Source organism: Oncorhynchus nerka, linkage group LG25 (assembly GCF_034236695.1).
Source record: "Oncorhynchus nerka isolate Pitt River linkage group LG25, Oner_Uvic_2.0, whole genome shotgun sequence".
Lineage (NCBI taxonomy): Eukaryota > Metazoa > Chordata > Actinopteri > Salmoniformes > Salmonidae > Oncorhynchus > Oncorhynchus nerka.
In genome coordinates, this window is record NC_088420.1 from 26,875,367 (window position 1) to 26,898,330 (window position 22,964).

At 43.4% G+C, this 22,964-nt stretch overlaps 1 protein-coding gene across 1 annotated transcript in view; it reads left to right on the plus strand.

Moving 5' to 3' along the window:
* Positions 1–867: 867 nt before the first annotated feature.
* Positions 868–22,964, plus strand: part of LOC115109285 (junctophilin-3-like) — a 28,927-nt gene continuing 6,830 nt past the window's right edge. The window contains exons 1-3 of the mRNA XM_029634034.2: positions 868–2,238; positions 13,716–14,505; positions 21,785–21,909. Coding sequence (XP_029489894.1) covers positions 1,857–2,238; positions 13,716–14,505; positions 21,785–21,909 — 1,297 coding nt within the window. The 5' untranslated portion in view covers positions 868–1,856. The remainder of the gene's footprint in view (positions 2,239–13,715; positions 14,506–21,784; positions 21,910–22,964) is intronic.

Here is a 22,964-nt window from a genome sequence, read left to right on the forward strand (position 1 = left end):
AAATGTAACTTGTTTTCCTGAGAGGAATCTCTCCTACTATTTCCTGAGTACTTTATATTTTGCACTTTGGGTTCACCCTGTGCCTTTCTTCATCTAAATCGAGGTTAGTGATCGTGTTCTGATGTCCAAAAGCTATTTTGGTCATAGGAAACATTGGCAGAAACATTATGTACAAAATATTTGATCAGTGCAAAAAAGCACACAAAATAGCAGAATTGGTCAGGAGCCCGCAAAAAGGCTGCTATCCATTGCAGCGCCATTTTGAAAAGGAGAACATGACCTTGTCACTATGCCCTTGTCACTAAGACCTTGTCACTATGACCTTGTCACCTTCACCTTGACATAACATAGAGATGTTTAACTCAGCATCCTCTTCATCTGTATCTTTCAATAATGTCTTAACTTTGGATGTTAAAATGTAAATCGTTTAAGTTAGGTATGTCAATGTTATTCCTCTGATATCATGTCAAACTAATGTGCATTACATTATTATTATTACAGTATTAAGAGTGTTTATGGAAGATTACCTAACATAATGATTCAACATAACTCTGGTAAATAATATCTAATAAACAGATTTACCAGTCTCTATTACCATATAATTATCTTACATAATGATTAAATATGTTTTTATGCACAGACCAGCGATGGAGAGGTGAAAAGGCTAAGGCATGCAAATAGAAAAGCAATCTCTGCTCTTCAGGGCTGCAAAAGAGAGAGGAGAGAGGCTTGGATGTTATGCTGCCTCTGTCTCTTTAAAAACAGGAGCATGCATGTGAGGGGGAGGGGGTGTTGGCTGCATTGGAACAGTCCTCCTCTAATGAGCAGATTTGAGAGACACCAGAGAGAGAGAGAGAGAATAAGAGAGAGAGAGAGAGACCCAACCATAAGGAGAGAAGTGGGGAATAAGACAACAACCGAAAAGGCAGATAGTGATACATAAAAATTAAGAGCATGGCGTATTAAGAGGAGGAAAAGCAGAGACAAATCTGGATTTCTCACCAGAAAGGGAACGAGAATAAAAGCATCAGCATCGCTCAACCACTTAAGGACGTGGATGAAAAAAGAGAGAGGGAAAGGGAAAAGAAAGGAGGAAAATAATCAGATCACTTGTTTTTTTTCATGGTCCGTGTGCGCACTTGCTGTTGGTGAGAGTGTACGTATGTATGTGTGCATATGGGAAGAGACTGCATTGCTGTTCACTAGCAGAGGCATCAGGAGAGAAACAAGCTGAATCCCTCTTTTTTTCTTTCTCTCTCTCTCTGTTTCTGTATTGCACTGTGCGGCAGGAGCATGTTGGGTGGGTTGGGTACAGACGACAAGCTGAGCCAGCCAGAAGAGATGGATCTGTAAAGCTGGAAATGGTGTCGGATCTGGCCAGCGGCTGACTGTTAGCTGTGTTACCTGGGGTTTCTAGGTGGAGCCTGGTGGTGCTCAGCTGCCAGGGAGCGCTAAAGAGTGGCTGGGAGAGTGCCGGCGGTGGGGCCCTGTGTGGAGGGAGGGGGAAAGAACCCAAAACCTGGAGAAGGAGGGTTTTCTGCATCTGTGTCAGCAGGGAAGTCACATGGCTGGCATAGGCCTTTTCCCATGTGTGAGCTGCGGCTGTAGGAGATTGGACTGGGAGTGACAGTGAACCACAGCTCCAGGATAATGGTCTGAAGAGGCTCCCGCTGCTCCGGCCTCACAGGAGGGACCCTACACTCTGGGGGCTATTTTTCTTTTTCTTCTTTAAGTCAACCCAGGGGATTTGTATGTGTGTCTTCCTCCCCCTCACACCTCATCATCACCAACTCCGACCCCAACTGTGTTTTTTCTTTTTTTGAGATTTGGGGGATTTGCCAAAACCTATTTCATGCATGTCCACTGGGGGCAGGTTCAACTTTGATGATGGGGGGTCATACTGTGGCGGGTGGCAGGAAGGCAAAGCCCACGGCCATGGCATCTGCACTGGGCCGAAGGGCCAAGGCGAGTACTCAGGGTCCTGGAGCCATGGTTTTGAGGTGGTGGGGGTGTACACCTGGCCCAGTGGGAACACCTACCAGGGCACCTGGGCGCAGGGCAAGCGCCATGGGATTGGGGTTGAGAACAAGGGCAAGTGGGTGTACAAGGGGGAGTGGACAAGTGGATTTAAGGGACGCTACGGCCTCAGGGAGAGCACCGGCACCAGCGGGAAGTACGAGGGAACCTGGAACAACGGTCTTCAGGACGGATACGGTACGGAGACCTACTCTGATGGAGGTAAGACCCAGACTCAGACTGAGTCATGTTATGGCTGAGTAGTACCCTCTGTGTAAGGCATCAACACACACACACACACACACACACACAATTGAACTGTCTCCTGTTTCATTATTCTCCTGTTACTCAGAAACTAAGCTCTCTTTCTCCGTCCATCTGTCATTTAAGTAAGCAGTTCCGCTACTCGAGCTGCAATGGGAGATACATTTAGAGGCCCAAACTAAGGCCTTCCGGACTCTGCATGCAGTCGGAGAGAGAGAAAGAGATATTCCAGATTACCTGTACAGCCATGAATAGTAAATAAGCAGTCAGGGTGAAGTTCCCATAACCAGACAGAGAAACTCATGGTAAACCTGGCTGGGCAACCTGGTCTCAGAGCATTTTGTATCCTTCTGTACGTAAATCCCAGACGTTCCATTTAGTATGATATGTTACGTTTCATATGGTATGTATTCATTTGTTTATGTCCATCACCCATTTCATATGATATGTTACAAATTATAATGCTAAAGTTGTCTCAAAGAACTCACAATCTTTGAGTTGCTCGACTTTCGCATTATACGCCACCTATCCACCGCAACCAACAAACCTACTTTCATTTTTTGTAACCATACCAAGTGTAACATATCATAATAATTTGTTGGTCTCAGTGGAAAAGGAGGGCCCAACAGTTCCCCATTAACATCGACGGGACTGAAGTGGAGGAGTCGAGAGTTTCAAGTTCCTTGATGTCCACATCACCGACAAACTTTCATGGTCCAAACATACTAAGACAGTCATGAAGAGAACACAACAACACCTTTCCCCCCCAGGAGACTGAAAAGATTTTGCATGGGTACCCATATCCTCAAAAAGTTCTACAGCTGCACCATCGAGAGCATCCTGACCGGTTGCATCACCGCCTGGTATGGAAACTGCTAGGCATTTGACTGTAAGTCGCTACAGAGGGTAGTATGGCCCAGTACATCACTGGGGCCAAGCTTCCTGACATCCAGGACCTATATACAGTGCCTTGCGAAAGTATTCGGCCCCCTTGAACTTTGCGACCTTTTGCCACATTTCAGGCTTCAAACATAAAGATATAAAACTGTATTTTTTTGTGAAGAATCAACAACAAGTGGGACACAATCATGAAGTGGAACGACATTTATTGGATATTACAATTTTTTTTAACAAATCAAAAACTGAAAAATTGGGCATGCAAAATTATTCAGCCCCCTTAAGTTAATACTTTGTAGCGCCACCTTTTGCTGCGATTACAGCTGTAAGTCGCTTGGGGTATGTCTCTATCAGTTTTGCACATCGAGAGACTGACATTTTTTCCCATTCCTCCTTGCAAAACAGCTCGAGCTCAGTGAGGTTGGATGGAGAGCATTTGTGAACAGCAGTTTTCAGTTCTTTCCACAGATTCTCTATTGGATTCAGGTCTGGACTTTGACTTGGCCATTCTAACACCTGGATATGTTTATTTTTGAACCATTCCATTGTAGATTTTGCTTTATGTTTTGGATCATTGTCTTGTTGGAAGACAAATCTCTGTCCCAGTCTCAGGTCTTTTGCAGACTCCATCAGGTTTTCTTCCAGAATGGTCCTGTATTTGGCTCCATCCATCTTCCCATCAATTTTATCTTCCCTGTCCCTGCTGAAGAAAAGCAGGCCCAAACCATGATGCTGCCACCACCATGTTTGACAGTGGGGATGTTGTGTTCAGGGTGATGAGCTGTGTTGCTTTTACGCCAAACATAACGTTTTGCATTGCCAAAAAGTTCAATTTTGGTTTCATCTGACCAGAGCACCTTCTTCCACATGTTTGGTGTGTCTCCCAGGTGGCTTGTGGCAAACTTTAAACGACACTTTTTATGGATATCTTTAAGAAATGGCTTTCTTCTTGCCACTCTTCCATAAAGGCCAGATTTGTGCAATATACGACTGATTGTTGTCCTATGGACAGAGTCTCCCACCTCAGCTGTAGATCTCTGCAGTTCATCCAGACTTGATTACACACAGGTGGATTGTATTTGTCATCATTCGTCATTTAGGTCAACATTGGATCATTCAGAGATCCTCACTGAACTTCTGGAGAGAGTTTGCTGCACTGAAAGTAAAGGGGCTGAATAATTTTGCACGCCCAATTTTTCAGTTTTTGATATGTTAAAAAAGTTTGAAATATCCAATAAATGTCGTTCCACTTCATGATTGTGTCCCACTTGTTGTTGATTCTTCACAAAAAAATACAGTTTTATATCTTTATGTTTGAAGCCTGAAATGTGGCAAAAGGTCGCAAAGTTCAATGGGGCCGAATACTTTCGCAAGGCACTGTACTAGGCGGTCAGAGGAAGGCCCAAACAATTGTCAAAGACTCCAGTCACCCAAGTCATAGACTCTGCTACCATATGGCAAGTGGTACTGGAGTGCCAAGTCTAGGACCAAACTTCTCCTTAACAGCTTCTACCATCAAGTCATAAGACTGCTGAACAATTAATCCTCCCTGACTATTTACATTGACCCCCCCCCCCACCCCATTTGTTTTTACATTGATGCTATTTGCTGTTTATTATCAATGCATAGTCACTTTACAAATTACCTCGACTAACCTGTACACCTGCACATTTACTCAGTACTGGTACTCTCTGTATATAGCTTCGTTATTGTTATGTACATTTATTGTGTTACTGTTTGATTGATACATTTTTCTTAACTTTAATTTGTATAGTAAATATTTTATTAACTATATTTCTTGAACTGCATTGTTGGTTAAGGGCTCGTAAGTAAACATTTCATGGTAAGGTTGTTGTATTTGAGGCATGTGACAAATACAATTTGATTTGATATACGTTTACTATGTTACGGCTAGTCTATGAGACCAGGCTGGGCTGGGAGAGATCTAGTTCTAAGGCCATAAATGCTCTACACACTTTGAAGATGACAGTGATGAGAGCCTGGAAGTCCTTACTATACCCCAAATACACACATCTCTCCTAAGGTGGATTCCAGGTCCATCCAGATATATTCATCAAAACATTTCATATCACAAAACAAAGGTACTAAAACAATCACACAGTTAAAGGACATAACTGTCTGTAGAATAGTTTGAATTATTCTGGTGAAACCTCCTGGTGCAACACCATTGTTAAGCTTATATAACTCTCTAGCACCTTACACAATCATGCACCCAACCAGCAGCCCACCCAAAACTGGCTGAACGAGGAGAGAGAGCAGGCTAATGGGGACAGAATATGCAGAACAGATATGATACAGTACTATATCCACAATGATAACAGTTACAGTATCCACTCTGAAGAGAGCACTAGGCCTGTGAGGCTTTGTTATAATGAAATGAGTATGAGATGTAATAGAGAGAAATGGATTTGGAGAAGATAAACTGGTAGATAAAGATGTATGAGAATGAGGAATAGTCGATTATTGTCGTATGAGAGACACTCAGATACTTGATATCTACAGTCAGTATTCATTATGTAACACTTCACTGTGTCTATAAATCAGTCAGTGTCTTTAAAAGACACCAGTATACTGCTCGTGTCTGTAAACTACAGCATGTTTTGCCAAACAACAACGTTAATCAGCTGATTACAACATCCATCATCGTAAATAAGAAATAGTCTTGCATTCTACCCCCCGATCTGTGATCACACATGTTGCATAACCTCCTTATCAAACCACAACTGAAAGGAGGAAAAGGATCTATGCTCTGAGCAGTTGTTTTTCTGTCTTCCTCGTGCCTCACTGCCTCTTGTCTCTGTACAGTAAGTTGCTGTGGAAACGCACAGACACGCAGCAAGTCAGCGTGTCACAGGGGACTCAGTGTTCCTTGCTCTGATTGGCTGGTTGATTTTGCTAATGGGGTTTACTTATTTGGGCACTAATCTGGCTGCTTAATCACAATCACAGTAGACAGTGACAGAGAGGAGGGAGGAGTCAAAGCTACAGAGAGGTTAAAGTAGCATTGTCTTTCCAATGTCTTACCCCTCAGATGGAGTCAGACATTCTATACTGCCAATGGCCGTGGAATAAGGGACACATCCAAGGTATCAATGGAGAACACTTCAACAGTCTGTGTTAATAATTGTCATGTAGCTAATTTACAAGTGTTTCTGATGGTTGTTGACGCTCCATTGTACACCATCAGTCACATGATAATGATCAAAGTGATTGCTGATTATCACACACTATGTGATTGGGAGTAAAACACACTCACAAAAACTGAAAGCTACAGGAAACTGCCCTGACAGTTGTCTATCTGGATATGAGTCAACCTGTTCAACCTTACAGTACAGTAGTCTTTATAATGTGATCCCTGACCTACATACCAACATGGTTGTTAAGAAGTGGTTTGAACCATGTACAGATGTGGAGGGGTCTACGGTTTGTTGTTATATCATCCTGCATGGTGTGTTACCGCAGTTATTAAAGAACATATCTTGTTGCTGTTGAACCAGATTATGTTATGAGGCCAAATAAATAGTATGCTCAGTTATTCAAAATTATGAGCACGATGTAAATCAATTTTGTGATGTACAGGGCAATTTTGGGAGAATTAGCGTTCAAATGATAAATCAATAGTCTGATGTTTCTATGTGTTAATAATCCTTAAATGGAAAAATCTAAGACAGGGGCACACCATCACCTCTCTGCGGCAGAAAAAGCTCAAAACCAAATCCCGGATAACATCCGTAGTCGATTTAAGCTTACTGAGAGATTTAGCTTTTAACTGCAGCTCATTTTGAATGTTGACGTTTTTACAACAGTTTTGCTCGCTGTATTCTGTTCTGGATTGCAGTCTGTCCGTGTCTGTTCTAGCCAGAAACCACTTTATGTCACAAAAACTTTTCCAAACTCTTTCCCTGGCTGCCACTACTCTTGCTCAACTAAAACTGTAATCTGTCTGATCTAAATGTTTTAAGTGACTTCAACAACAAAACGAGGTAAATTGGTCGAACATTTTGTCATTTAGAAATGGTTCTATATATAATTGAATTAAGTTATCTCTATAAACTTTTTATATATATATATATATACACTATATATGCAAAAGTATGTAGACACCCCAACAAATTAGTGGATTCGCTATTTCAGCCACACCCGTTGCTGATAGGTGTATAAAATCGAGCACACAACCATGCACTCTCCATAGACAAACATAGGCAGTAGAACCATTAAGTGGCACCTTTCCAACAAGTCAGTTCGTCAAATTTCTGCCCCGATCAACTGTAAGTGCTGTAATTGTGAAGAGGAAACATCTAGGAGCCACAACTGCTCAGCCGTGAAGTGGTAGGCCACATAATCTCACAGAACGGGTCTACCGAGTGCTGAGGCGCATAGCCCGTAAAAATTGCCTATCCTCGGTTGCAACACTCACTCCAGAGTTCCAAACTCCCTCTGGAAGCTACGTCAGCACAATAACAGTTTTTTTCGGGAGCTTCATGAAATGGGTTTCCAGTGGTGTAAAGCTTGCCGCCATTGGATTCCTGAGCAGTGGAAACGCGTTTTCTGGAGTGATAAATCACGCTTCACCACCTGGCAGTCCGACAGACTAATCTGGGTTTAGCGGATGCCAGGACAACTGTAAAGTTTGGTGGAGGAGGAATAATGGTCTGTGGCTGTTTTGCATGGTTAGACCTATGCACCATATTTCCAGTGAAGGGCAAACTTAACGCTACAGTATTCAAGTATTCAATTACATTCTAGATGATTCTGTGCTTCCAATTTTGTGGCAACAGTTTGGGGAAGGCGCTTTCCTGTTTCAGCATGACAATGCCCCCATGCATAAAGCAAGGTCCATACAGAAATTGTTTGTCGAGATCGGTGTGGAAGAACTTGACTGGCCTGCACAGAGACCTGACCTCAACCCCTTCGAACACCTTTGGGATCAATTGGAACTCAGACGGCGAGCCAGGTCTGATCGCCCAACATCAGTGCCTGACCTCACTAATGCTCTTGTGGCTGAATGGAAGCAAGTCCCAGCAGCAATGTTCCAACATCTAGTGGAAAGCCTTCCCAGAAGAGTGGAGGCCATTATAGCAGCAAAGGGGGGACCAACTCCATATTAATGCCCATGATTTTGGAATGAGATGTTCAACAAGCAGGTGTCCACATACTTCTGGTCATATAGTGTACAATTAGGAGAGCCTAAAGATAAATAATCCACTTGTTTAGAGAGAATTTGAAATCAGTTTTTAATAAAGCAGTCAAATTTAAGGTGTGTGTTGCAAGTCAATGGTACCTAAATTAACATTTTCCAAATCATGTCCAAATCATCTATAAGTAACTTCATTGAGTTAAACAGGCCGTTTTATGATACATTAGGATGATTTGGACATGATTTGGCGCAATAATGAAAAGAGGGACCTTACATCAAAACCCCATAATAGTAGGGATATTAATAGTGAGATGTGTAATGCCATTTTGTTTCAATATTTATACATTTAATTAAAATAATAAAATCATTTTTTTAAATACTAAAAAATGTACCTGATAGATGGGCAAAATGCCCAATTTCTATTTTCCTTCATAGTTTGTTTGCCTAAGCATAACCATCACCAGATTTTTTTATATATATATATATATATATATATATATATATATATATATATATATATATATCACGTTCTCTGTCTGTCTCTCTCACTCTCTCTCTCACATACAAACATACAAGTCTGAAGTGCAAGTGCTGACTTTGTAAAATATGAATAATTCATGAAAGAGACAATCCAAACACACTTTCTGCCATCCTTCTCAATTTCCTCTGTCATGAATTTAACTCACAATGCGGCCTAAACTATCAAAATGAGATTCATCATTTGATTACAGATTTAGTAGGCCTAAACTTTGAAAAAGACGCGCCATCTCTGTTGGAGTGAATATACAACAGACAAGTTTAACCTAGAAACAGAAGAACACATAACTATCATGAATTCAGACAGGGGGTTGGTTGGCGCGTGATCTAATCAGAGTTTCTCTGATGTTTTCGCGTCTTTGATCTTTCCACGTTTAACCATTTCCATGCTGTCCCCTGTACTGCTGTTGCAAAACCCATCTCGCAGCCCTTCGGCGGAAAACCTCCACCGGATTCGTTTTAACATCTGAGTTGCATAGTCCATAGAAAACCAATACGCAAATAAACGACAGAGGATTATTGTAGTCAGGCTACATGCATCACATACTAGGCCGAATCTGAACGCCGGCAGCATGTGACACGTTGTGAATTAAAATATATTTTCAGAATCCTAGATGTTTTCATAGCTGTGGGGAAATGGAATAATATGCTTGCCTCACTGATTATTAACACGACTGAGAGATGCCTCCACGACGCGGAGTTTTCTACCACAGCCAAATTAACTGATGAAACTAGCGTCGATCTGAATTGAAATAGGCTTTCCGACTTCCTGTTAGAGCTGTAAGGGCACATACAAGCGTGGGAAACTGTTCAGGCAAACCAATGATGAACGTGCATCCATCCACCCCCACAGAGAGAATTCTATCATTTCAGCACCTTGGAGAGCTCCAATGACAATAGGCCTACACTTTGGGTCACGATGCAGCGTATTAAAACATTATATAAGGCTACACAAGGATGACACAACTCAAGTAAGCATATAATATGTTTTGCTTGATGTGGAATGATTCATGGCATGTGTAATGACAGGATTTTTATGTCAATGTCAAAATTAAGCCAGAAGGAAAATGTCACTGACATTTCAGGAGCACTTGATACTTTGAATTCAATTAACACATATTTGTTAAAAGTATATTCAGGTAGACTACTGCATTTTTCTCTGCTAGATGTGGCATTGTATTTATTTTGCCTCATAATTAATGTTCATGTGTGCAAACTTGCATCAGGCATTAGCCTAGCTATGCTTTACTAATGGCTGTAGTGAGATACAAGTAATGGTGAGATGATGATCCCATGGCTATGTCAATGGATTGCCAAAGAATCAGAGTTTACGTTCGCTGCTCTCTCATGGGAGAGAGACGTCCCTCTCAACTCTTTTAAAGCTTCACCTCCTTCACTGAGAAGTGTTCTGCTGTTGCAGGTCGGGGACACACCAGTCTTTATTTGTATTGTTAGCCTTTTTTGTGTGTGTGTGTGGGGGGGGGGGGGGGTACACACAAGTCTTTCATTATGATCTGATTCTAGCTAATGTGTCTGCAAACTATAATAACAATTTAATATGCTGTGGTCTGATCCAAAATGGACCTAATCAAACTGTCAAGAGAGGATAAGTCACTTCTCTGTGTATATGGACTCGGTTGAAACCAGACATAACCCAAGTCATTTCAGTCTGGACCTTATTTCAGCTGTGTCGCAAAATCTAACAATTAAAATAAAAAAATCAGACAGAAGAAGCACTCATACTTCCTCCCTCCCTCTCTCTCTCTCTCTCTATCTCTGGAGTGTCTGTGCTGGGATCAATTAAATCAAATCAAATCAAGAGCTGGAAAACAGGAAGTGATCCTAGATAGATAGATGTGCCAGAGCAATGCTGGAAGGCCCTAGCTAATTCTAATTTTTTCTCTCTCTCTCTCTCTCTATTTCTCTCTGTCTCTCTCTCTCTCTCTCTCTCTCTCTCTCTCTCTCTCTCTCTCTCTCTCTCTTTCTCTCTCTCTGTCTATGGGAATATCAGTGTAATCCTATCAGTTGAGGTCTGTGTTTGATCCATCATAAGGCACACAGCTGTTGACTGATAGGATCGGGCGGGTGTGCCCAGATGTCGGCCAGCTGTCTCTGTGACGGTCAGACGTATGTGGAACGGGGGGAGGTATGACAATGATTAATACCTCCACATGAGAGATATGTTAGAGCTTGGTCTTAGTCTTGCCCTCTCCCTCTTTCTCTCTTCTCTGTCTACCTATTTCACCCCCCCCCCCCCCCCCTCCGTAGACACTCAAACGCACAGAAATATTCAATGCCCACCCAGACTGCCAGGCCTGTTTTGAAGAGTAGTATGTTTCAGTAGGTTTCCATCCTACTGTGGTAGCAGCAGTAGAAGTAGCATCAGTAGCAGCAGTAGAAGTAGCAGCAGTAGAAGTAGCAGCAGCAGCAGTAGCAGCAGTAGAAGTAGAAGCAGTAGCAGCAGTTGAAGTAGCAGCAGCAGTAGAAGTAACAGCAGTAGAAGTAGCAGCAGTAGCAGCAGTAGAAGTAGCAGCAGTAGAAGTAGCAGCAGTAGCAGTTGCAGCAGTAGAAGTAGCAGCAGTAGCAGCAGTAGAAGTAGCAGCAGTAGGAGTAGCAGCAGTAGCAGCAGTATCAGCAGTAGAAGTAGCAGCAGTAGAAGTAGCAGCAGTAGCAGCAGTAGAAATAGCAGCAGTAGGAGTAGCAGCAGCAGTGTGTTGCTGTGGGGGTTAGGATATCCCACACTCTCTCTGCTGTTGCCTCATTGAGCCATCCAACCTTATGCATTTCACTGACACGCCAGCCCAAAGATAGCAATGAAGGCAGAGAGGAAAGGGGAGAGTGTATGTGTGTGTGTGTGTGTGTGCGCGTGCGTGCGTGTGTGTGTGTGCATCCTTATATGGGCCTACACAGACGTAGGATCTAAATTTGATCCAGTTTGCTACAGCAGGAAAATAATCATGCAGTAAGAGGAAATATGAATTATTATGAGGATTATAATTCATGGACATTTTTGTAGGGGTTGATACATTTTTCATAAGGGAAAAATCAAGTCCGAAATGTCAATGTGAAAATTACAAACTTTAGAAGCCTTTTAAAACCTCAAATACACTACAAGTTTTCGGTACAGTTCTCCTGCAACAGGGTGATCCAATTAAGATCCTACATCTGTATGTGTGCTGATTCCACACTTAAGCAGCAAATTCTAGAAAGCTTGCTGCGATGAATCACCGAGCAGAAGAGCTGTTACATCAGAGGGTTTGCTCAGTCATTGGCAGCATGGAAAGGACGGAAGATAGATGAATACTTGTACATAGATGGATCCTATAGATCGGGCAATTAGTCCAGCAGTCCTCACAAGAATAGTAAAACACGGAAACATTTTGTCTGTCCCCACAAAGAAAAACGCTATTTTAGGCTTAGTGTTTAGGTTTAGGGTTAGGGTTACAATTAGGGTTAGTGTTACAATTAGGATTAGGGGTTAGGGGTTAGAGTTAAGAGATAGGGTTAGATTTGGGGTTAGGTTTGGGGTTAAGTTTAGGGTTAGGGTTAGGGTTAGGGAAAATATGATTTTGAATGGGAATCAATTGTTTGGTCCCCACAAGGATTGTGTGTGTGTGTGTGTGTGTGTGTGTGTGTGTGTGTGTGTGTGTGTGTGTGTGTGTGTGTGTGTGTGTGTGTGTGTGTGTGTGTGTGTGTGTGTGTGTGTGTGTGTGCGCGCGCGCGTGCGTACGTGCGTGCATGCATGTGAGAGAGAGACAGAGAGAGATGCAGTGATTTGTCCTAGATTTCAGCACTACAGAGATATCCAACAGATGGACCTATACTGGAATGGGAAATAGAGAAAAAGAGAGTAAAAATGCTGCAACATCTTTAAAATATAAACTACTAAGGCAGGGTACTGAACAAGTATTGGACCTATTCACAGACAAAATAGACTTAGAGTGTAGTTCACAATAGGAAACAATGCTACCTATCCCTATAGATATGTCATGTATTGCATCGGGCTGAAAATTGGCTGAAAACCTTTGACATAATATAGCACCACTGAATTGAATTATGGAATCCAGTGCCCAGTGGAGCCTCACCTTTGACCCTAGCCAGTCAGGGTCAGTCCTTTGATACGCTGTTCAGGCACCTAATGTCCATTTGCTACCTCTATATAGGAACACACTGAGACATGATCAATCAGAGAGGTTGGCAGACGACATGATGACCAGCTGCCATACTGGACATTTCAGAGAAAAGAACATTACATTATTTTGTTGGCAATATGACCCCTAAATAACAGTGCTGACAGGTAACGGGATGGATATAGTGATAGATAACGGGATGGACATGTTGATAGATGTTATGAGTGCTCTTCACTTACTATCTCGCCACAGTTTCCCTCATACATATATTGATGACTGGGATACAGCCTGGGATGCAGTATTTTTACTTGATATCCTTAGTATAGTAGTGTTGGTACTGGCGGTATTAGTAGTGGTAGTAGTAGTAGTATGTTTGGTTGTTGTTATTATGGTAATACTGCATGGTTTAGTCCCTAATTGAAGCGCTTGAACTTAGTGTTTCAGGTAAGATGCAGACAATGCTGGAGGGGAAGAGTGTGTGTTCAGGCAGCGAGTATTACTGTAATAGGCTGTAATGTCATCAGCTGAGTCCCGACACAGACAAAGAGGCATTTACACATGCTAGACTCTGCAGTATGTTCATTAGCCCCCTTAGGCACATATCTCTATCTCTAGTGTTGTTGTTGTATTGTGAAATATAAAAATGAATAATTTATTGATATGCTGTTATATCATATTGGTATGCATTGTGACCTTTGTCTCTCTCTTTGCAGGTACGTACCAGGGCCAGTGGCTGGGGGGGATGCGACAGGGATACGGCCTGCGGCAGAGTGTGCCGTACGGCATGGCAGCCGTCATCCGCTCTCCGCTGCGTACCTCCATAAACTCCTTGCGCTCGGAGCACAGTAACGGGATGGCTCTGCTCCCGGACCGGGCCGGCGTGGCGTGCGTGGGTGGGATGGGCTCTGCTGGCAGTCCGGCCGTGTCGCGGGGGGGCTTCGTGCTCACGGCACCCAGCGAGGCAGAGCTGCTGAAGGGCAAGAAGAAGGGTCTGTTCCGAGGTCGCTCGATCCTCAGTGGACTCAAACTGAGGAAGTCCGAGTCCAGGAGCTCTCTAGCCAGCCAGCGCTCCAAGCAGAGCTCGTTCCGCAGCGAGGCGGGCATGAGCACGGTCAGCTCAGTCAACTCCACCATCAGCCTGGGAGAAGGCGAGGCCGAACTGGCCGCTGCCGAGGATGATGTGGACGCCACGGCAACAGAGACCTACTGCGGTGAGTGGAAGAACGACAAGCGCACAGGCTTTGGCGTGAGCCGGCGCTCGGACGGCCTGCACTATGAGGGGGAGTGGGTGGGAAACAAGCGGCACGGGTACGGCTGCACTACCTTCCCTGACGGGACCAAGGAGGAGGGCAAGTACAAGCAGAATGTCCTGGTGAGCGGCAAGAGAAAGAACCTGATCCCCCTCAGAGCCAGTAAGATCAGAGAGAAGGTGGACCGGGCTGTGGACGCGGCCGAGAAGGCTGCAGACATCGCCAAGCAGAAGGCTGAGATCGCCATGTCCAGGTAAGCCCCAGCAACAGGTCCATATGGCCTTCTTTATAGGCCTTACTAGGAGTAGGAGTAGGGCCTTATTATAAACTGGGTGGTTCAAGCCCTGAATACTCATTGGCTGATTGTATATCAGATTGTATACCATGGGTATGACGAAACATGTATTTTTACTTCTCTAATTATGTTGGTAACCAGTTTGTTTATAATAGCAATAAGGCACCTCAGGGGTTTGTGATATATGGCCAATATACCACAGCTAAGGTCTGTATGCAGGCACTCCACGTTGCATTGTGCTTAAGAACAGCCCTTAGCCGTGGTATATTGGCCATATACCACACCCCCTTGTGCTTTATTGCTTAATGATAGCAGTCTGTGTATAGGAGGCTGGAAGAGAGTCATCTTTGGGTCTGGCCTGATGGATAGAGGGCTTAGAGTATCTCCAAATAGCAATTACTAGGGTTTAGTTTGCAGTGGCAAACTGTGACTGTTGGACATACGCCTTCAGTGTACCAAACTCAAAAATTACTATCACCAAAAGTGACAACGATGACACATCAGAAGATGTGATTGTGACTCGCTCATGATCAGTAGTGTTAGTGTGGGCTATAAGCAAATACAAAATAAAAAAGAACATGCCATATACCAACTTTTGTTTCAGTGGGCATTGCGTATATTCACTTTTAATTGCCATTGATGTGTATCAAAGTAGTGTAGTGGAGGTATACTATACACCATATCAATTATGTAGCACAATAGAGAAATCATGCACAAAGTGGCCTACAACATCGCAAAGCACAAATATATTGACATGCACGCAACATAGCTTAGTTTCACCAGAATATCATCTCAAGAGCAAGCAGCTCTCAACTCATTGTTTGTCTGCAACCTGTAATCAGGGGTAGACGTAACATAGTAAAATTAAAACCAGGACACTGAAAATAGTATTTTTTTTTACCTTTATTTAACTAGGCAAGTCAGTTAAGAACTATCACATGTAGCTTACACTGTAGGCCTACATTGTACAGTAGCATACAGAAACACCATTAGCCAAAAACATAGAGCCACTAGAAAGACAGCAGTCTCAAACGGCATGATGTTAAAGGATAAGAAGCTCATTCACTCAGACATAATAAGCCAGTAGGTCCCAATCATAAGAATACAAAAACACAACCATTAGGCATTTCTCAATCAAATTGTAGAACTATTACTTTTCATCATGTTCACCACACAAAGTAACCAGTGATCAATCTAAAGTTTAAATGCAACAATGTTTCACACACATACTGTAAGTTATTTTCAGAGACAGCTAACAACAGCAAGCGAGCTGCAATAAAAAGCACTGTTCCATTCACCAGACAATGATCATTTGAAACATAACTTCTTGTTGAAAGTTCATCTTGAAAAGGGTGAAGCCAGAGTAACAATTTAGCAACAACATCCTCTTCGATAACATGCTGCAGCTGCTACACACTTTTAACAAGCTTACAACAAAAGCTAGCTAGGTAAACCGTGGGGAAACTACTGCTCGCTATTGTGCCGTGACCTGTCCGCCTTCAAGAAGCTGGAAGTTTCCATACGTTTTTGTAAGAACCGTCCCACCCAAGTCAAAATGTGATTGATTGATTCCACTGTTACTCCTAAATTATACCCAAATACAGTTGAATGGCAGATGCCTTCTATCTAGCTTCTGCGGGCCTAGCCAATGGCTGACATAGCTAGCTAGATTTATCTCCCCAGAGACCAACAAAGAAAAATCCTGATTGGATCTTTTTTTTGTTTCAGTGTTAACCCTTTCCTTTCCAAAACCACCTGAAGAGTTTCAGTCAGAATATCCTTGAGAAGGATAATATAATCAGAATACCATTGAAATATTATTGAAAAGATTAAAAATAAATTCAACGTGTGTATATTTTAAGTGTATAAGTGTATATTTTAAAACGACAACAATTATTTGATAAATTCTTGGGTCTTCTCTGAAGGTTTAGAAGGCCCTCACGGTTCCCCACTGTTAGTTTGTGTATCCCCTTCTGGACTGAGGAACTGAAAGAATGCAACATTGAGCTACATTAGTTATAAACTAGGGTTGGATTACATAGCTGGTTGCTCTTGGATATCACACATGCATGTGGAACTCTGCATCGCCCACTATACTGAGTTCCTCTTCCTGACTAGACCAGACTGGGGTCTGAATGAGGCTGGTATGGATTGTTTAAACACGTTGCCCGGAACCTTGATGGGTCTATATTGATGGGTGAGCAGTAGAGGCAATCAATGATGTGGGTATACACGGTCATGGTGTCATGGCTATGAACTATTACATCATTATTTGAAAGCATGTATGCATTTGTTCATATGTGTGTGTGGGTGTGACGTGTGTGTGTGCGTGCGTGCGTGCATGCACATGTGTATGTGTGTCCGTGCATAAGTGCATGTGTGTATGTGTTTTTGTGGTTGACAGAGAGAGATAAAGAGGAAGCCCAATTAGGCCATAAGCTATGATAACAGAATACCTGTGTGATCTGCCTGTTTATTGACTTTCTTTTGCACTCCTGTGTTGGGCCGTTGAAGCCTTCTCCTGGAGGGAGGTGGGAGAAAGGCATGACGGGAGATAGAGAAAGAAAGAGAGAGAGAGAGCGACAGAGAGAAAGAGAGAGAGCAGAGGCAGGGAGTGATATCTGCATTGGCGGACAGCCTGAGAGAGACAAGGGAGGCTGAACTGGAGGCTGGCCCACACACATACACACACACACACACACAATTTGCACATAAATATATGTGCATGCAAACAAATGTTCAAACACCCACGCTTACAACCTTCACACCCAGCACACTCTTCCAAGATCTCCAAAGTCTTAACTATGCATATCGATTAATTATTATATCATAGGATGCATCCCCAAAGGCTATTACTCTAAAAACTATGGACTTAAGTCTTGTTTTACATAGCTATGTTACGTTTTGTGGGCATCTGTACACTTCCATGTGTGTGTCTGTGTCTGTGTTTCTACACATACATACAGTATATGCAAGGGTATGCATTTGCTATATTTGGTTCTAAAACTCAAATCCTATTTAAGCTCATCAAACTCTTCCAGGCACACTAGCTACAGCTAAGTACCTACACAGGGCGACAGGTAGCCTGGCTGTTAAGAGCACTGGGTCAGTTACCGAAAGGTGGTTTGAATCCACGAGACGACTAGGTGACAAATCTGACGATGGGCCCTTGAGAAAGGCACTTAACCCTAATCACTCCTGTAAGTTTCTCTGGATAAGAGCGTCTGCATATTTTTCTTTTTTTAATTATAGTAATAGGGCACACTGGCTACAGCTAACTACCTACACAGGACACACTGGCTACAGCTAACTACCTACACAGGACACACTGGCTACAGCTAACTACCTACACAGGACACACTGGCTACAGCTAACTATCTACACAGGACACACTGGCTACAGCTAACTACCTACACAAGACACACTGGCTACAGCTAACTACCTACACAGGGCACACTGGCTACAGCTAACTACCTACACAGGACACACTAGCTACAGCTAACTACCTACACAGGACACACTGGCTACAGCTAACTACCTACACAGGGCACACTAGCTACAGCTAACTACCTACACAGGACACACTGGCTACAGCTAACTACCTACACAGGGCACACTAGCTACAGCTAACTACCTACACAGGACACACTGGCTACAGCTAACTACCTACACAGGGACACTGGCTACAGCTAACTACCTACATAGGGACACTGGCTACAGCTAACTACCTACACAGGGACACTGGCTACAGCTAACTACCTACACAGGGCACACTGGCTACAGCTAACTACCTACACATGGACACTAGCTACAGCTAACTACCTACACAGGGCACACTGGCTACAGCTAACTACCTACACAGGAAACACTGGCTACAGCTAACTACCTACACAGGGACACTGGCTACAGCTAACTACCTACACAGGACACACTGGCTACAGCTAACTACCTACACAGGACACACTGGCTACAGCTAACTACCTACACAGGGCACACTGGCTACAGCTAACTACCTACACAGGGCACACTGGCTACAGCTAACTACCTACACAGGACACACTGGCTACAGCTAACTACCTACACAGGGCACACTGGCTACAGCTAACTACCTACACAGGACACACTGGCTACAGCTAACTACCTACACAGGGACACTCATTATAGATGAGGGCATCTACACCTCGATGCAGCAGGATAATACATTTATCTCAACCCATGTCAGCTGATTCAGTGTGGCACTGATGTAGCACAGAGAGAGGAAAGGATGAGAGCAGGGGTATGGGGGTATCATTTTGTATTCAGGAACAATAGCAGCCACTGCTTGACTTTAAAGCAGTCATAAAATACAGTAAGGAGAATGTGGGTAACATACCTCTGTCTGTGAGGACAGGGATGCACATTTCGAGGAACACCGTGTGAGAAGAGATTGACCTCAACCGTTCTATGCTAAACATTTGAATTGCCTCTAGAGCAGTTCTCCGGTGCAAACAGTACACAGGCTAACCCAGATATTATGAGAGGAAAGGTATTTTCCTTGTAGAACTCCAAGACAAAGGTTACTCTTCGAGGTAAGATACCAAGAAATAATGCATAGTCACAGAACAATATAGGTAAACAACAACAAACACTCACACACACAGAGAGAGAGAGATAGAGACATACTCACAGAGGCAGAAGGAGACCACAGTAGGACAGAAAGTGACCACAGTAGGACAGAAGGAGACCACAGTAGGACAGAAGGAGACCACAGTAGGACAGAAGGAGACCACAGTAGGACTGAAAGAGACCACAGTAGGACTGAAAGAGACCACAGTAGGACAGAAAGAGACCACAGTAGGACAGAAAGAGACCACAGTAGGACAGAAAGAGACCACAGTAGGACAGAAAGAGACCACAGTAGGACAGAAAGAGACCACAGTAAGACAGAAAGAGACCACAGTAGGACAGAAAGAGACCACAGTAGGACAGAAAGAGATGTTCATGAGATGTTAATAGGGTAAATGTGTTTATCAGAGTCCCTGCGTCATGTGCTGCTGATGAGACATTGATACCGGAAACAAGCATGAATTGTCTCCGGCTCTGTTCAACTCCATCTTGATGCAACTTATTAAAAAGAGGCTCCTTATGTGTGTCATCCTGAGGATTAGGGAGACTCTCTTTGTGTCCCAAATGGCACCCTATTCCCCAGACGGCTGAGGTCATGCCTTAGTCAGACCATTCTAGGTTACTTAAGATTGTATAAGCATGGCCCCTTTTCCATTAACATAAGATTAGCTAGCAGCTTCTCAAGACAAATATATTCAGTGTGAATGAATGTGTTAGATAGATAAAGGTGTGAGAGGAAGTTAATTCTCTAAATGTCTGCTAGAGTGGAGGTGGGGAGGAGGGCGTTTGTCTTTACTTGTGTGTTACAAGGTGAGTGCAGGTTGTGTGAGAAAACATGTCTGTGTTTGCATGAGAAAGATGGTTCAAGAGGTCGAGACATTGTGCATTGTGAGAGTCGGAGAGCGGTGAAATAACTTCTGTTCATGTGTGCACGTGCGCACGCATGAGAGTAAGAAGGTGTATTAGGAGAGATGAGGGGTGCAGGCAAAAAGTCCTGTGTGTGTCTGATGTCATAGAATGATTAGTGTCTGTCTCAGAAGTGGTGTTCTTACTGCTGTGGCTTGGTGTGATATAAATAGACAGAGAATCAAATCCATATCTGCCATACATGCCAGCACATGTGCTAGCGTGTGTGTGTGTGTGTGTGTGTGTGTGTGTGTGTGTGTGTGTGTGTGTGTGTGTGTGTGTGTGTGTGTGTGTGTCAGTGAGTGGTGGGGTGATCACTGCATTCTTTCTAAATGATGAAGCTGTAAAATAAGTCATGCAGTGCTCTGGGGCACAGTAACACTGAATGGAAGATTCCTATCCCCTCCCGCTCTCTCACTATGTTTCTCACTCCCTTGCTCCTGCAGTTGCTAGGACAACGGTCCAGGAGAGGGCTGGTCCCCGGTAGAGCAGGATGAGGAGCTCTATCCCCCTCTCAGCTCACCTCAGCTTACCCCCTCACCACACCCCTCTCTAACACCCACTAATGTGTCCCTACCAAACACACCAGGCCAGCCAACACTGTCCACACACGGCTATCTAAAATGAACAAACAGAAACTTTTACAGACTATTACTCACACACTACTACGGACGGACGGACGGACACACACACACACACACACACACACACACACACACACACACACACACACACACACACACACACAGTGCTGTGAGCTCTAGTGCCAGGGTGAAGAGAGACAGGAGCAAAAAGAAACACAGGCAAAAAAAATCAATAACCATCGACATGCAATACTGCACCAAGACAGTTCCTGCACAAACAAGGAGGAGAGAGGGAAATAGAAAAAGAAAGAGACAAAATAGAGGGTTCAGAGAGAGAGACTAGAAAGAATGGTAAAGGCAAAACGATTGGGAAAGCACCGTATGTTCTCCTCTGGACGTGGGTTTATGTCATGTGAGCTAAAACGGAATTATCCATTTGAAGGGATTGCACATTATCATCAGGCCTCTATTATTTTTATGAGACCACAGTAGTGTGACACAGAAACAGATGTCAGTATGGGGCTATCTGTCACATACCAGAAGGGTATACTACGATGGAAGCTACAGATGTAGGATCTTAATTTGAGCCAGTTTTGATACAGCAGGGAAATAATCCTGCAGCCACACAGGAAATGTGAATTATTAAATAGATTATAATTCATATTTTCAATTCAGCAGGCTATAGTGTGAAATAGGCTTTTAGAAGTGAGGTATTTATTTTATTACTTATCGATAAGGTCATCTTTGGTGTGCTTATCAATGCACAAGTACCTTTTTCCCACTCCTATCAGCAAAATAATTGTATTGTCATACAAAGGTTTTACTGTGTGAAGTTTCAAGTGCATTCTGTCATTACTAAATGTGTAATACACTCCCATGCATTTAACCCAGGCATTTTAAAATAGTATTTGAAATAAGTATTTGAAAATATGTTAAAATAGTAGGCTATTTATAGGAAATGATTTGAAAATACTCCAGCATTGGAATTGGGCAGCCCTGACTTAGAGGGTCTGACCTCACAATTCCCGGCTGTCTATTATATTATACATTCCAATGCACGTACAGTACACTCACAAAGTCAGTCATGCAACTTGCTCCCTGCAGTTGCATTCTTTAATTAATTATTATTTACTCACCACCAGGACAGCCCATGCACGAGGGAAGGCAGAGGCGGCCATGGGAGCAGCCCAGAAGGCCCAGGAAGAGTGTCGCCTCGCCAGGATCACGGCCAAAGAGTTCTCCCCCTCCTTCCAGCACCGCAAAAACGGTGAGTGTGCCACCATCCCCATAGCAACCATCAATACACCAGAAGCACCAATTTTGTCACACACAGTCTTTTTATAACCACAAATGTCAATACACTAATGCCCTGAGTCTATTTGGCACTCACGGTGTGTCACTTTATTTTATCAACTTGAAATGCTGAGAGAAAATACATACGGCATCATATATGAATAAACATACAGTATGTCTCCTGAACATGTAAATAATGGCAAGAGAGAGGAGAGAATGGCCAAGTCAATCAGGTGTCAGTGGCAGGCATGTGGGTGCTCTACTGTATGTGCTCGTGCCCCATGGGACCGGTTACCCACAGTGCAGTGCAAGTCATGAGTGAAGGAGGCAGCAACAGGAAGCTGGAGGGAGGTCAACAATGAACTTTCCAACAAGCCCACGCAAGGCAGGCTGACTGACACACACTCTTAAACACACACACACTTCCTGACATATACTCTCCCTTGCTTGTTTGTTTCTTCCACGTACCTGACAATACCTTGATGGCTGTTTTGAATGTCATGACATTATAAAGACTCACAGTTACAGATTCCCTAGGAGGCTGAGTTTATCCTCAGAGCAACAACAACAGCATTTGTCTTAACTGAAACAGGTCATTTCACCAAGCTCTTATGTGCCAACAAAACCCTTTGCACACAATATCTGTGCACTTGCACATGATAAATTAGCACATTGAGCACTGTTGAGGCTCAGAGTGAGAGTGATAGTGTTGTGCTGTGCCTTGCCGTGCTGTGCTGCCTGATGAGCAGAGTAAAGATTGTGTGAGTGCTGTGACTGGCTGGGTGCAGACGTCTGGGAGACAGCGAGGTAAGGTAGGCAATGCAGAGAGAGAAAGGAGTGTCTGGCGTAACTGAGTAGAATGCTTAACCAGCCCCCCCTCTCTCTCTGGTGCTGCTGACTGAAAAACCTTGAAAAGAGGCAGAGTCTAGTCTAAAGACAGGACAGGAGTGGTCAGGAATAGTCTGTCTGTCTAAGAGGTATTCTATTCTATTGTGTTGTGTGCATGATTGCATAATATAATGGGCACAT